This window comes from Myotis lucifugus, unplaced genomic scaffold, assembly GCF_000147115.1.
Source record: "Myotis lucifugus unplaced genomic scaffold, Myoluc2.0 scaffold_221, whole genome shotgun sequence".
Classification (NCBI taxonomy): domain Eukaryota; kingdom Metazoa; phylum Chordata; class Mammalia; order Chiroptera; family Vespertilionidae; genus Myotis; species Myotis lucifugus.
In genome coordinates, this window is record NW_005871269.1 from 743,707 (window position 1) to 758,697 (window position 14,991).

General features: G+C 37.9%; 1 protein-coding gene across 1 annotated transcript in view; it reads right to left on the reverse strand.

The window, feature by feature from the left end:
- Positions 1 to 14,991, reverse strand: part of MLLT3 (MLLT3, super elongation complex subunit) — a 255,906-nt gene that overhangs the window by 97,586 nt on the left and 143,329 nt on the right. The window contains 3 exon segments of the mRNA XM_006098109.3: positions 3,114 to 3,217; positions 3,220 to 3,244; positions 9,109 to 9,191. Coding sequence (XP_006098171.1) covers positions 3,114 to 3,217; positions 3,220 to 3,244; positions 9,109 to 9,191 — 212 coding nt within the window.

Below are 14,991 nucleotides of genomic sequence, written 5' to 3' on the forward strand. Positions count from 1 at the left end.
AAACAGGGACAACCTTTAAAAAAATGTAAAACTCACGTGGGAAGCTCGGGGGAGGGTTTGGGGGGGGGATTAAGAGACCAACTGAAGGACTTATATGCATGCATATAAGATTACCCAATGGACACAAGACCTGGCGCGGGGGGCTCGAGGGTAGGGGTCGGGGGAATGTCAAGGGGGGGAAAAAAAGGGAGACATATGTAATACTATTTGTAATACTTTAAGAAATAAAAATTATTATAAAAAAAAAAAAAGAATCAAAATGGTTCAGTGACACAATTATAGGCTTTATGAATACTAAGACAATGATAACTATTTAAATATCCAATAAAAATAATACAAGTTAGCCAAAAATCTAGGTAAGACAAAAAATGTTTGTCTCACATTTCCCTAAAAGACTAAATAAAATAAAAAGAATCTATGGAATTACTTTCATTTCAAATGAATTTTTAAATGTTAATTTTACCATAAAATTCACTGGAATCAGTCCCTTAAAGAATTTGTCAAATAACTGGTGTGCTTGAATATTTCACATGTCCGCTTATTATGTTATAGTTGTCAAGACATAATCTAAGTCTAATGGGAAAAAACTCTGCAGGCTTCAAACAGCACTTAAAGAAACACAAAGAAGGAAAGTTGGAAGCCAAGGAAGATAATTCTGAGATAAAGGCTGAGTAGAGTAAAAGACAGAAATCTACTAGAGACCTTATCAGGAGGCAGTGCTACACTCCGCTGCATTATCAATGACCTGTAACCTCTTCTCCAGCTCACAAGCAACCCTTGAGTACTCTGGGACTAAGTGGTTGTTTTAAAAAGTTCTTGTGTCATATTTACTTTTTCCTACGACCCTTATCAGAAGCCTAATGTACTCAAGCTCCATAATTCACATGCTCCAATTACCTACCTAACGGCATACCCAAGAGGAATAATCAGAAGCATAAAATGCCACCCTCATAAAAAGAAAAATGAGAACTAGGATTTAAAATGAACCAGTTCATGCCCTGGCTGGTTTGGTTCAGTGGGTAGAGCACTGGACTGGGGACTGGAGGGTCCCGGGTTCGATTCCAATCAAGGGCACATGCTCGGGTTGTGGGCTCGATCCCCAGTGGGGGGCGTGCAGGAGGCAGCCTATCAGTGATACTCTCTCATCATTGATGTTTCTATCTCTCTCCCTCTCCCTTCCTCTCTGAAATCAATAAAAATATATTTAAAAAAATAAAATGAACCAGTTCATTTTTAAGGGCATAGACATAGATAAATGGCATCAACACTGTGCTCTTGGTAACTATAAAAAGAATATATAATAGAGTTGATTTTTTTATTTAAAAAAGGGCACCATTTCATTAATAAATATATATAAGTCCTTAACTTTAAAATGAGTTATCTCCTATCCAAGTAATAACTAGGGCCAACCAACCTTGCTTAGCTTCTGAGATTAGATGAGACTGGGCATGTACATGAGGGGTCAAAATATATAGTGACAGAAGAAGATATGACTTTGGGTGGTGGGTACACAATGCAATATACAGATGATATATCGTAGAATTAAACACTAGAAACCTATACAATCTTATTAACCAATGTCACCCCAATAAATTTCATTTTTAAAAAATTAAATGAATTATATTACCAAAGGCCATTTCTTCATGGAGCTACATTTCCACATAAAATACTGTAAGTGGTGATTCATTTCCAAAGCTACTGACATAGTGCAGTGCTGACTGAATTTTGGTAAAAGTACTTGCAATGCCTTAAATGCTTATTAGTAGTTCAAGTGAAAGTATAGGAACTTGGCAAAACAGAACTGCAAAAAAATGGATGTCAGGGATTCCAGATAATCCAAAATGTTCACACAACTATAATGATGGGTGATTTTCTTAAGAGAGGGTCTACGGCTTGCCTGGAGCTCTCAAAGTGGTTGTCCATAACCTCAAAAAGGGGAGGAACTTCTGTGTTATATAAAACCCAACTCTTTCCCACAAAGCCCTCAGGTAGATGATACCAGTGAAATGAGGCATCTCGAGGAGTTATGGTCTACACATGTTCACATACAACGGTAATTTCATAGTGCAAAATTATCAAAAACCTTCCGGAAAAACAAAGCGGATGAAATCCTAGACCAGTGGTTCTCAACCTTCCTACTGCCATGACCCTTTAATACAGTTTCTCATGTTGTGGTGACCCCCAATTTCATTGTTACAAATTGAACATAATTAAAGCATAGTGATTAATCACAAAAACAATATGTAATTATATATGTGTTTTCCAATGGTCTTAGGCGACCCCTGTGAAAGGGTTGTTCGACCCCCAAAGGGGTCGCGACCCACAGTTGAGAACCGCAGTCCTAGAGTAAAGAACACATTTCAACATTTTACGGGATCTGAACTGCCAACATAAGATGACACAGGAAGTTCATCTGAACTAGAGGCTGGTGATCCCAATGGTACCCATTGTAAAGTAGATTTTGACCAGTCAATAGCGTTTGTCTGTCTGCTGACTTACCCGCAAGCAAATATGTCATAATGTTTATATTTGTAAGAAGTCACTTAAAATTTTTTCTTGTCCTAGACAAATCACATAGACAAAAATTTACCACACTTTTGTTATTATTATCTTTAAAAGGAAAATCCATCTTTTATGTATATATAATTCAAGCAAATAATAATGTGCGTTTAAATATTAAGCCAAACATGTAATACAAACGAGTATACCTTTTTTATTAATTTTGATCATGAATTTTTGGACAATAACTCCCTTTTACTAGTATATAATTTTTAATGTGAATTTCAACTTTACCCAAAAGTTTCTATAGAGTAATATAATGAAATTCAGATACTGTTCTTTTCTTAATTGAGGATCGTTTATTGGTTTCGACTTTTTCTTTCAATAAATTTGAATTGCAGACTATAAGGCTATTCTAATCAACAATGCAAATTCATATTCATACCCACTTAAAATGTTATTGTTTGCTTACCTTTTTATCTCAATCCATGCGTCTACAGCTAAGCCATATGTCACTTCATCTCTTTTACCTCTCTCAAAACATGATTATACTTCTTAACACACTAGCAACTAGTTTTTTATTGGAAAGCTTTTCACAAGACAATGCCACTCACCCCTCCTGCCTTCAGCAACTTTCTTCTAAAGTCTTCTGTGGGGTTGTTGAAAGTTAGCTTTTCACAGCGGAGGTGATTCACTGGTGGATGGCCTTCAAGATGTAATCAAAGCGGACTTTCTTAGGTTCTTCCTAGAGGTTGAAAAAAATTAAGAAAGAAAAGAAAAGAGTCAGACATAAATAGAAATTTAGAAAGCAAAGATTAACTCCTCATAAGAAACAGAAAAGATGTCTAACAGCTATAATGTCAAAGAAATACGGGAGGAAAAATTACCATGAAATTATCAACAAAGCAAAAGAGAAATATCAAATAAATTAGTTTCTTATGTTAGGGGAAAGCCAAAAAGAATAAACTCATCATCTTTCCTATAGGCTTTCAAGTGGGATGACACCACCAACACAGCCTAGAAAAACTAAGACACCCCTGAAGCCACTCCTTCCCATTCCCACTCTACCTTCCCACTCCCACCATCACCCCCCACCATTGTCTCTCCCAAACATTTCTTGAATAAGCCCTCTAAATCATACCGTGTGGACCCTGAGAAAGAAGATACTAAGAATGGCTCCGGATGGCTAACTGGGCTCAAATTTTAAAAAACAACCTAGTAGCCATTTCTACACAGAGGCCTCTCACACAACTGCACTTCAAGAAGAAGCCTGCACTGAACTGCCTGCCTGCACTGTGTTTCTGCCATCTGAGCCAGCCCTTATAAAGGAGTGCCTGGAATCCTATTTCAACCAATAGGACTGAGGCTTTCCCCATCCTTTTGAAGCTGCACAGCTATAGCCCCATCAACATCTTCCCTGACCAATCAGAGCAGCTCTATTCTGACCGATCAGGAAAGTGCCTTTTGGGTCAATTAAACTGCAAGGACTCGGGGTCCTTATTTGCATGAAGACAGATCAATCAGGGACCAGGAACCGCGACTTCTGTCTATATAAGCCAGGTCCCTATGACTATGGGAGCGTACCTTCCCTTTCCACCAAAGATTGAAGCCTGTGTTTCCCTGGCTGAGCTAAACACTGAAGATGTCTCATGGGAGCAAAGTGGAGCAGACCAGCACAGGCCAGAGCAGACTGCTACAGAAAGGAGCAGGCCAGAGCAGTGCAAAGCAGACCAGCAGGGAGCGGAGCATAGCTGTCCAGGGGGAGATGGTCCTGGACCCCCGGGGCTGCCTCACAGTCATGCTGTTTTCCCAGTTGTGCTGTATCACTATCGAGCTGTTTTGCACTGAATACAGTTTCCTTCTTCACTACACCACAAACTGGGGATTCCTGTTGGTATTGAATTGGTGCCAGTGACCATCAGTTGACACTGTCAACCTCTAGTACTCACTGGCCTAACTACTACAAACTCCTTTCTCTAGTAGGTCGTCGTGCTTTAGGATTATTTTCAATGTCTCATTCATTCAGGCCTCAAAATTATCGACAGGGTGGGGCTAAAGTAGGTTTAAAGATGTTCATAAATTTCTATGGTCAACTATAAACGTACTTTTGGCCACACCCTATATATTAAACAAAAACTTATCCATTCTTACTACTTGATTAAAATTTCAACAGCTTCCAATTGCCACTAGGACAAAAATTTAACCTCACGTGAATGTCATATAAGGGCTTTCATAATCTGGGTCTTGGGTCCATTTTCCTGAACTAGAAGAACAAAATAGCATCATATCCAAGGGAACACAATAATGAGAATTTCATGATACTGAAGTTCTACTCTTGAGCCATTACTTTAGTTGGCTAAACATTTAAACCTCTCTACACACTGATCCTTTAGCATCCATGGGGAAATAAAGACTGCGGATAATAATAACAGTAACTAATATAAACTTTAACATTTATTTCATGTGGACCAGTGGTGAGTTGTTTTAAAGATTAAGAAATTAAAGCACTTAGAATTTGTTATATTACTTTACATAAAAATCCCTGTGCATTACAGATATTAACCATCCCATGAAATGTTACAATTTTTTTGTTTGCCATCAGCTTTGCCTTTTCTGTTTTTATTTATAGCAACTGTTTTTTAATAATAACTTTATTGAGAATAATTCACAAACCATAAAATACACCCTCCTAAAGTGTACAATTTAGTGGGGTTTAGTATATAGATAGAATTATGAAACTATCACCACCATCTAATTTCAGAACTTTTTCCTCACTCCAGAAATACACTTAAAACACATTAGTAGTCATTTCCCATTCCCCCAGGTACCACTAATCTACTTCCGTTTTTATGGAGTTGTCTATTTTGGACATTTCATATAAATACATGAACATACATAAAATATACACATAATATATAACATTTTCGTGACTGGTTTCTTGCAGTTAGCATGATGTTTTTAGAGTTCATCTATGTTGTAATGTGTAACATGTACTTAGTTCTTTTTATGGCTAAATAATATTCAGTTGAATGGTACACCAGCTTTTTTTATCCACTTATTGGTGGATAGACATGTGGGCTGTTTCCACTTTTTGACTGCTATGAAAAATGCCGTAATGAGCATTTGTGTGCAAGTCTTTATGTGAACCTGTGTTTCCATTTCTTTTGAGTATACACCCAGAAGTGAAATTTCTGGGTCACTCTATTACTTGGTAACTCTATGTTTAACATCTCCAGGAACTGCCTTACTGTTTTCTAGAGTGGCTGCAACCTTTTTAAAATCTCACCAGCAACGTATCAGGTGTTGGTGGTTTTTTCACACATTAAAATGTTACATAGTTAAACAAAGCAATGTTTCTCTTTACCAGAGTGTGTTATATTACTAACACGTGATGAGACAAAGTGATTCGAACCCAGTTCTTTTGACTCAAAAGTCTGAGCACTTGACACTGTCAGGATGTACCCACAAATTCAATGTTTCCACCTCCTCACCCAAACTTCCCCAAATCATAGTCTCCACTCATTTGCTCACTACCACTTCACTTCTCCTATCAATCTGCATGAAACCTGCTCGCCTCTTTCATCGGGATGCCATTCTTTCCCGACTACGAGCTCACACTTAGTATCATTCCTTCTCAGCCTTCCTTGCATTTCCCTTCTTCCTTCATTGACCCATACATTGCCCTTAACTTTTGGCAAAGTTCCCCAGGGGGATGACACCCATTCACAGGGAGTCGGTCCCACCAACATGACTGTGACCCCATCCCCATCTGTATCCCTAGTGCATGTGTTCCACAGTCTACTCACATCTCTGCTAGGTTGTTGACCCGCAGCAACATCAAATCCATGCATTCTCTTAAACTGAAGCTGCATTCATCTGCCCTTTCTCCTATACTCTATTCCTAGGCAAACAAGAATCCTAACTGCTTGCCAATGTTAAAATACACAAAAAATCATCCCCTACCCTATTCTTCCTTCTCGCTGACTTATCACAGTCAAATTCTCTCCAACTTCTGTTTAGTATTCCTTCTCAGGAACTCTCAGATCTATCCCCTTTACTCCGGTAACCATAACCAGTGCCTTAGTTTAGACCCTCACCATTCCTCACCTCATCACTTCCCTGGTTTTGAACTTAACCTATTCTACCTCCCCCAGTGACAAGAGAGTGGTCTTTCTAATACAAAAGTTAGATTACATCTTTTCATTGATATAAAAGCCTTTAATGAAGTATCATTTTCTACAGGATAAAATGCCACTTCCTTAGAATAACCACCATAGTCATTTAATACCTTCCCTGCATTTGTTTCCTTTGTTCTCTCACTACACCCTATCCTGCTGTAACTTTGCAGTTCCCCATTAATGTGCATCACCTCATTCACTCAGCCTTTCACATATAGTGTTCCCCATGCCTAAAATGCCTTCCCTCCCAGGAGACCTCCCTCCCTTGCCCCCCTAATGCAAACTCATTATTCAAGATGCAACATGGAATCCTCTGAAAAGTCTTCCTAACTCTCCAAATAAGACATTGCTCTTATAGCATTGCTTTATTAATGTAATTGTCACATTGAATTATGATCATTGTTCATTTATCTGTTTTCCTCTAAATTGTAAAATAGTCCATACAACCTTAGAGCTTATTTTAAAAGGTGGGGGGGGGGGGCTTTTTCCAGCCTTATAATTTGGAGTATAAAGCCTTTTGGAAAGACATTTGGGCAATATCAATCAACATACTACATGCATATGATGCCCTGACCCAGTAATTCTCTTTAGAAGTTTTATTCCCTTGACTTCATTTAATCATTCTTAACTATTTGATATAGTCTCTCCACAGATAAAATTTACTAGTATGTCAATGTAGATAGAGATTAGCAGGCACATACTATATCATACTTTAATATTTTTCTGTGACTTGCCTTTAATTCACTTAGCAATATGCCTTTTCAAGTCAGTATTTTAAAATATCTGCGTTGTATTTCTTTGTAATGATATACTCACCTGCAGATCATTCCTATTTTTTTACTATTATAAACAATGCTACCACAAACATTGCTGAATATATGTATTTGTTGAGTAAATTCTAAGGATGAATAAAATGATAACTATCCAAGCCGTGCAATATTTCAATGACTCAGTTTCCTTTCCTTAAAACTAGGAATATTACTTATGTCTCAGTAGTTCTTGTAAACCTACTAAATGATGCAATATATGTAAATGGCTCAGAGACTGCCAAGGACAAAGCAAGCATTCAAATATTTAACTACACAGAAATAGGTAACTGTCAAACATGCTCCCAAAATATAAATTAAAAAACAAACAAATCAACAATAAATGGGGGTATGGGCAGCAGATCTGTAGGGAGGTAGTGTACCAGGAATGTAGTACATGAGGAGATGGGTTCACAAAGAAACAAAAAATATGAAAAACAAAATTTGTCCCGTCATCCAGACATTCGTGTTTGTCAGAATAGTCTTATTATAGCTTAATTAAAAGTGAATTATCCCTTAATCATTTAAGAGATTTTTGCTGGGCCTTCGACCCATTGAAAAAGCCAGTGGGACACTGTTGCAGTGGGAGGTACTGGGCATGAGAGAGTGGCTTCTCAGTGGTTCTCCTACTTCACTGTGCATGAGAATCACCCAAAAGTTTAGCAGATAAGCAGACTCCTAGGCCCTGGTCCAGAGATTCTGCTGCAGGAGATTTGGGATACAGCCTGAGAATCTCACTTCTAGCCTGCTCTTCTTGGGTGATGCTGATGTTGCTGGTACAAGGACCACACTTTATGAAGCACTGTCATGTTAACATCCTATGAGCTCAGTCCCTTTTTTAAAAAGGGGGTGTGGAGGTGGGCATGAATTATCTCACTTTGGGGCAAGTTTTAGAAACTATGATTACTTTGGAATAAATGGAGGAAACAGTGTCCTTAAACATAACATAGCATTCACTAAGTGCTTACATATATTTGAAGCATTATTCTAAACACTCAGCTTTATGGTATCTAAAGTACCTACAGTATTTACAGGATCTAGCCACCTTCTGGGGTAGATACTCTTATTCTATCTCCATTTTATAAATATAAAAAGTGATCCCCACAGAGGTTGTCCAATATTTTATAGTCTGTATGTTTTGCCACATTTGTTAACTGTTGGAAGCTTTTAAATCCAGCAGAATCCATAATATCTCAAGTTGATATAATTGTATATATATGCATATCATGTGTGTGTATAGCAGCTAAAGATGACATATTATTCTTTGTAAGCCTAAAAATTCTAGAAATATGAAAATGAGGAAAGGTGTATTTCACTGAAAAACCATAATTACTCTTTTCTATTTAAAAAACATATTAATCTTCTTTTTCAATAGAAATCACTCTTCTCTTAAAAAGAACATTTAATAATTTCATATAATCTGACTTCATACAATTGAAATTATCTTTTTCTAGCTACTTCCTCTGTAATTAAGGGGAACAATAGCTAAAATTCCTAGAGGACAAATTTAACTTTATTTTAAAATCATCTAGAGATAGAAGGGCTTATGAATCAAAACTACTTTAAATATCATTTGGTTAATGGAGGATCTTCTAGTGAAAAATTAATGGGTAAGGATTACATACCTTGTTTTTAAAATAAACCTCAATTGGCAAAATGAAACCAGCATACCCAGATTCTTCTACCTTGTAAGGTGGATCTTTGCACACTGAAACATTAAAAAGAGAAAACAGGTGAGATGAGAATAACAGACCAAGAGACAGTTCCCTTTCCTTTAAGAAAAAAACCCATTCTACCATCCAGACCAGTGATGGCGAACCTTTTGAGCTCGGCGTGTCAGCATTTTGAAAAACCCTAACTTAACTCTGGTGCCGTGTCACATATAGAATTTTTTTGATATTTGCAACCATAGTAAAACAAAGGTTTATATTTTTGATATTTATTTTATATATTTAAATGCCATTTAACAAAGAAAAATCAACCAAAAAAATGAGTTCGCGTGTCACCTCTGACACGCGTGTCATAGGTTCGCCATCACTGATCTAGATCATACTCAATTTTCACAGCCCTTTGCCAGGCCCCCATCTGCATCTCTGATCTATCCTTTATTACTTCTCCAGTATCCGTAATAATTTTTCCATGTAAAGAAAATATGTAAATTATCACAGTCAACCATGATCATTAATGACTTTATTTTAGTTGTTATCTCCTGCCCTGCTTTAGGGAAACTGGGGAAAACTCCTCCTGGCCCAAAGCGCGAAAGTGTGCTAACGCAAGTACTACTTACGTCTTTGATGTGAATCACTCCACCCCTAGACTCCTCACTTCTCTGAGATATCCTGATTTCTATGCCTAAAAGTGGCAGGACCCCCTCCTTCCTTCGAAAATCCCAAATCCACAGTCTCCCAAGGTTGTTGATGCCCATTAAGTCACTATTTCTCACTTTGCCCAAATATGAATGCTTATTGAAATATTGGTATACACACAAACACTTAAAATCTATTCACATCATACAAATATATGAGAAACAATACGGCTTTTGTGTTTCTTATGAAGGCAGGCTATTAGGTAAGCTCTTGGGAAATGAGAGACACCCTAAGAAGCTAAATATTATTTCATCCCACTAAAATTTCCATTAAGTCAAAATCAGTGGCAAGCCAACTGGAGTCATTCCAGTTAAGCCTGCATTTTGGGGTCTTGAAGAAATTCCAATTTCTTCACGAGGCCTTTCCAAACCACAAAGTACTATCATCTCTTCTCCCTTTACCCTCCCAAAGCATTAACCGTCTGAACCACTGGTTCGATACCCAACAGAGTTCCTTATTACGATATACTCAGGAGTTTCATCTGTAATTTCCTTTCATTCCTCAGAGACCGAAATATTTACCTCAGGAACATGAAGAGTGTTAAGGACTCAGGCAAACCAGGGTGGCCATCCAGGTCCACCTCGGACTAGCCAGGCCACGCTCTACAAAATTACTCAAATTCTCTGAACCCCACGTTTCTCTTCTGGATAGTGTAGGGATTAAACAGGATGATGTACAGAAAAGACACAGCACAGATCCTGGAACACAAAGTTTTCAGTAGTGACTGAAGTGAGGCAGGGACTCTAACCTGTAAAATCTAACATGTAACCTTTTCGGCTAAGAAGAGAAAGGAGGCAGCAAGTAGAAAGCCCTGGATTTGGATTAGAAGATGGGTCCACAGCCCTGGACTAAGAATGCTCCAGACAACTTCCATTTCCTTTCACTTTAAAAGGGAATACAACATCTACGCATCTCTAAGCACGGCCTACAAAATGCAAGAAAACCACATAAGTGTGAGGCATGTTTATTACAGACGACCATGATGATGTACTACATGAAAACAGGTTAGGCATTCCACAAGGACAAATGTGGTTACAAAGAGGTATGCTGAAGATAGGATTTTAACATTTGGCTGTCTCCTTTAGTCCACCTTAGAACCAATTCTCCAAACTGACATCAGAAGATAATCAGGAATGAGGGATCTCACCTGACCTTACAAGTTTCTCTAATAAAATATGAAAAAGCACAAGAGTGACTTGGTCCTTCACCCACTGACCACCTGCCAACCTGTCATGAATATTCAAATACCCTGAACACTGAGGGTGGGGGTAATGCTACTAAATGCACTGAGCACCCCCAACCGCGCCCCAGCTAGAAGGCTAGCATTATACCCACAACCTTTCTGGGCTGCAGAGCCCCTTTTTAGAACAGCAATTTCAGTGTCCAGGTTGTTGGGATTAATCACGCCAATGTCGTTTGAAGGAAGTTTATTCTGCGGGTTGCTGTACATGCCAGAAGTTATAGCTGTTCCTCTATACACCCTTTTGTATAATTCATTTTCTCTATTCTGCATGCAAATTGCTCCTAATATAGGAAACAGCTGTTAGTGAGCATATCTCATAGTTGAAAGTGTTAGATTTTTTCCACCCTCTAAAGGAAATGATGTTATGTATTAATATTCCAGAGAAGTCTGGTATTATAAGAAACTGTTTACCAACACATACCTCAATTATTTTTAAATGAAATACTTTCATAAATAACAATGAACAATGTCTGAGTTCTTCATTAGGAGCAAACAATATTTTATACACAATAAACATGCCAGACAATCAGTAGCAATACAAAAACAAACTTACAGTTCTGACTGAAGAAAGTCAAATTGGGGGAATAGTTTGCTTGTTTATTTGTTCGTGTATCTTATAACCAGAATCGTTAATATGAGTTTCTAACCCAGTTCTTAAAAAGAAACAGGAGTTAAAACTAAGAAATATTTTAGCCAGTAGGGATAGTACATTAGACATAAAGTATAATTTTGAAACTAACAGAACCACATTTGGGATCTCCTTCTGTCACTCAACAACACTTCTTCCTTAAGAATCCCTTTGCACAACGGTGGTATCATAGATAATTAGGTTTATCTGAGACATAATTATTGCTCATTGAGAATCCCTTTTCTTGGTCACTGACCACACTGTTACCTTTATAAGATCTAAGCATCTAAAACCCTTCAACTCATTCTTCCTCTCAGCTATTCAAGAATTAGATAATCCCTAAGAACTATGTAATAAAAGGCCAGGTTTCAGAAGTTATTGGAGGGGATATTCATCTTTGGAAAACCATCAAATTTTTTTAGGTGACAATAAGATGGGAAGATTAACATTCAATCTTTAAACTGTGAAAACTGATTCAGTAGAAATCACTGAAAACTCTTCTTCCTGTCAAAATCCGGCCCAAAGGTTAACTCTTCCGAGCTTCTCTTCTTGCCCTTATCAGGCTGGTGGGTAACATTCATTCACCTTTAAGATTCCTCCACTAGGCAGAGCCCCGTGAGGTCCATCGCCCCATCATTCTTCATATTTGTAACTTGGGGCGCTAACACTGAGTCAAGTAACAGGTACTCAACAAATGTTTGATGAACTGAATATTTTCAAGATTCATGCCACCCTTCACTAATTTACCATGGCTAAATACGTTGCTTGCCGGAAGCTGCCAAGAGTTGATATGAGCCCTGAAATTCTTCTGCAAACTCTCTACAATCACCATAAACCTTAAAACATTAGTGCAGGTGATAAAAAGCATTGCCACAGATGAGTCTTGTCTTGAAAGCTGAATACCCAATGCTAACTGGTTCTAATTCTGATAATACCAAATTTTAGGAAACTGAGTTAACAGATTGGGCCAGAAGATCTCCACTGTCATTTTGAAACTGACATTATATAGCCATAAATAACATGTCTCTTCTCCTCTCCTTCCACACATCACTACCCGTGTACCCCAAGGCTCTAACTAGGAGACATTTTCAAAATGCTCTGTCCAAGAAATCACAGGTACCATGTAGCTCTAACAACACACAGCACCCCAAATTCATGCCTGAGAGGAACAGACCAAAGTTTTTGTACATAATGAGTAATTTTCCCTAAAATAGCCTTTCAAAAATAATAGGCACAATGGAGAGCCATATGCATAATATGCAGTATGATGCTAAATATGTGCATCAACCATTAATGGATTTAATTGTTTTAAGTTGAGCAGAAAAAGTACACAAAATTGAAACACATAAAACAGGGGAAGGGTCATGATTAAATTAATCTGGAATAAGTCAAATCCTTACTTACTACCTGAGATTTTTAATATTCTTCATTTAAGAGAAAAGAGTTTCAAAAATGAGCTGTGCTTTATACAGAGAAATAAGTGTCTCTTAGATGAATAAAAATGTATGCTTATATAATAATCACATATAAAACAAATGAATTTATATTCATTAAGAGGTCCCACATAGCAGCACAATTTACAATAGCTAAGATTTGGAAACAGCCTAAGTGCCCATCAGCAGATGAGTGGATTAAAAAACTGTGGTACATCTACACAATGGAATACTATGCTGCTGTAAAAAGGAAGGAACTCCTATCATTTGCAACAGCATGGATGGACCTGGAGAGCATTATGCTAAGTGAAATAAGTCAATCAGAGAAAGATAAATATCACATGATCTCACTCATTTGTGGAATATAATGAACAACATAAACTGATGAACAAAAACAGATCCAGAGACAGAGAAGCATCGATCAGACCATCAAACCTCAGAGGGAAAGCAGGGGAGGGTGGGGAAAAGGGGAGAGATCAACTAAAGGACTTGTATGCATGCATATAAGCATAACCAATGGACAAAGACACTAGGGGGGGGAGGGCATTGGGAGGATAAGGACACATATGTAATACCTTACTCAATAAAGAAAAAAAGAGATCCCATTTCTTAGCACTAGATAAAAAAGAGGAAAATATGAAACTCTTATAGACCCATAAGACCCTCATTTAAGCTTTAAAAAATATCATTAGGCAATAGGTGGGGTTTTTTTCCTAATCCTTAGGAAAACAGCTGGTAGACTCCTCTCCAGAACTTCTCTCCAGTGTGTTTGCTTAGACACTATGATTTATGTCCATCCGAATACTTTTGTTAAGGACTTGGCCCAGTTGCCCATTGATAATTATTGGTTTTACTTTATTTACTGTGTAGGACCCTTCAGGAAGGAAACACCAAACTCTCTTTATACATAGACTGGTTATTACCACTGCCGTATGACAAATGTCCCTTCCAGCTTGAGCATTTTGGACTCCTTCTTTCCTGCTCTAGTGCCACCACATCAGCCCTCATGAATAGTGAAAGAGGGTGCTGCACGGTCCATGTCTCTGCCCCCAACTGGTCCATGTGAGCATTTGGAAGTCCAGGGCAAGTATCCAGCTATCTGAGCACTGCCTTGTCACTGAACATGGATGGCCAAGCCCTCACACTTGTGACATGAAAAGAACAATCATCAACAGTTGGGTTTTGTTTTTGTTTTTATGAGCATGCACATGCGTGCACACACACACACAAAAATTCTATTGTTGCTTCTATTTAGCCCATTTCTAAACAAAAAAAAAAAGTTTTTTTCCCCTTTGTGTCACTTCCTCATTTCCCTGGAAAAGGATTAAAGATAACATCAGGCAACTTTTGAGTCCTATTATTGTTTTTACCTTGTTGGTATGGAAAATAACACAATAATTAATAAATAATAATACAAGAATAAACCCTGTGTTTCACATATTCAAAGCTGTAACCCAACTTTAGTCCCACCCTGTATATATGCTATTAAGCCCATCCTCAATTTAATTCAGTGCTTTCCAAGGGCGGAGGCTGTGTCTCAAGCCTCTTCTCACCACTGAACCCAGCCGCCATTTATGAACTTGAATTAATGAAACATAACTTTAGTATGAGCTTCAAAGGAAGAGACAGAGCAAGCCTGGCAGTTGAGAACAAAGGTCTGGATGTCAAGGAAAAAGTATGAAGGCATTGGAAAGTAAAGCAGCATAATGGATTAGTCAGTATCAGCAGAGACACAGAAAATAATGAAGAAGAAAAAAACAGGTAATATGGATGAACTTTATACTATAGAGACCCTCATATTACCGCTACTCAGGGGGTCCAGGTGGGTAAAAATGGAT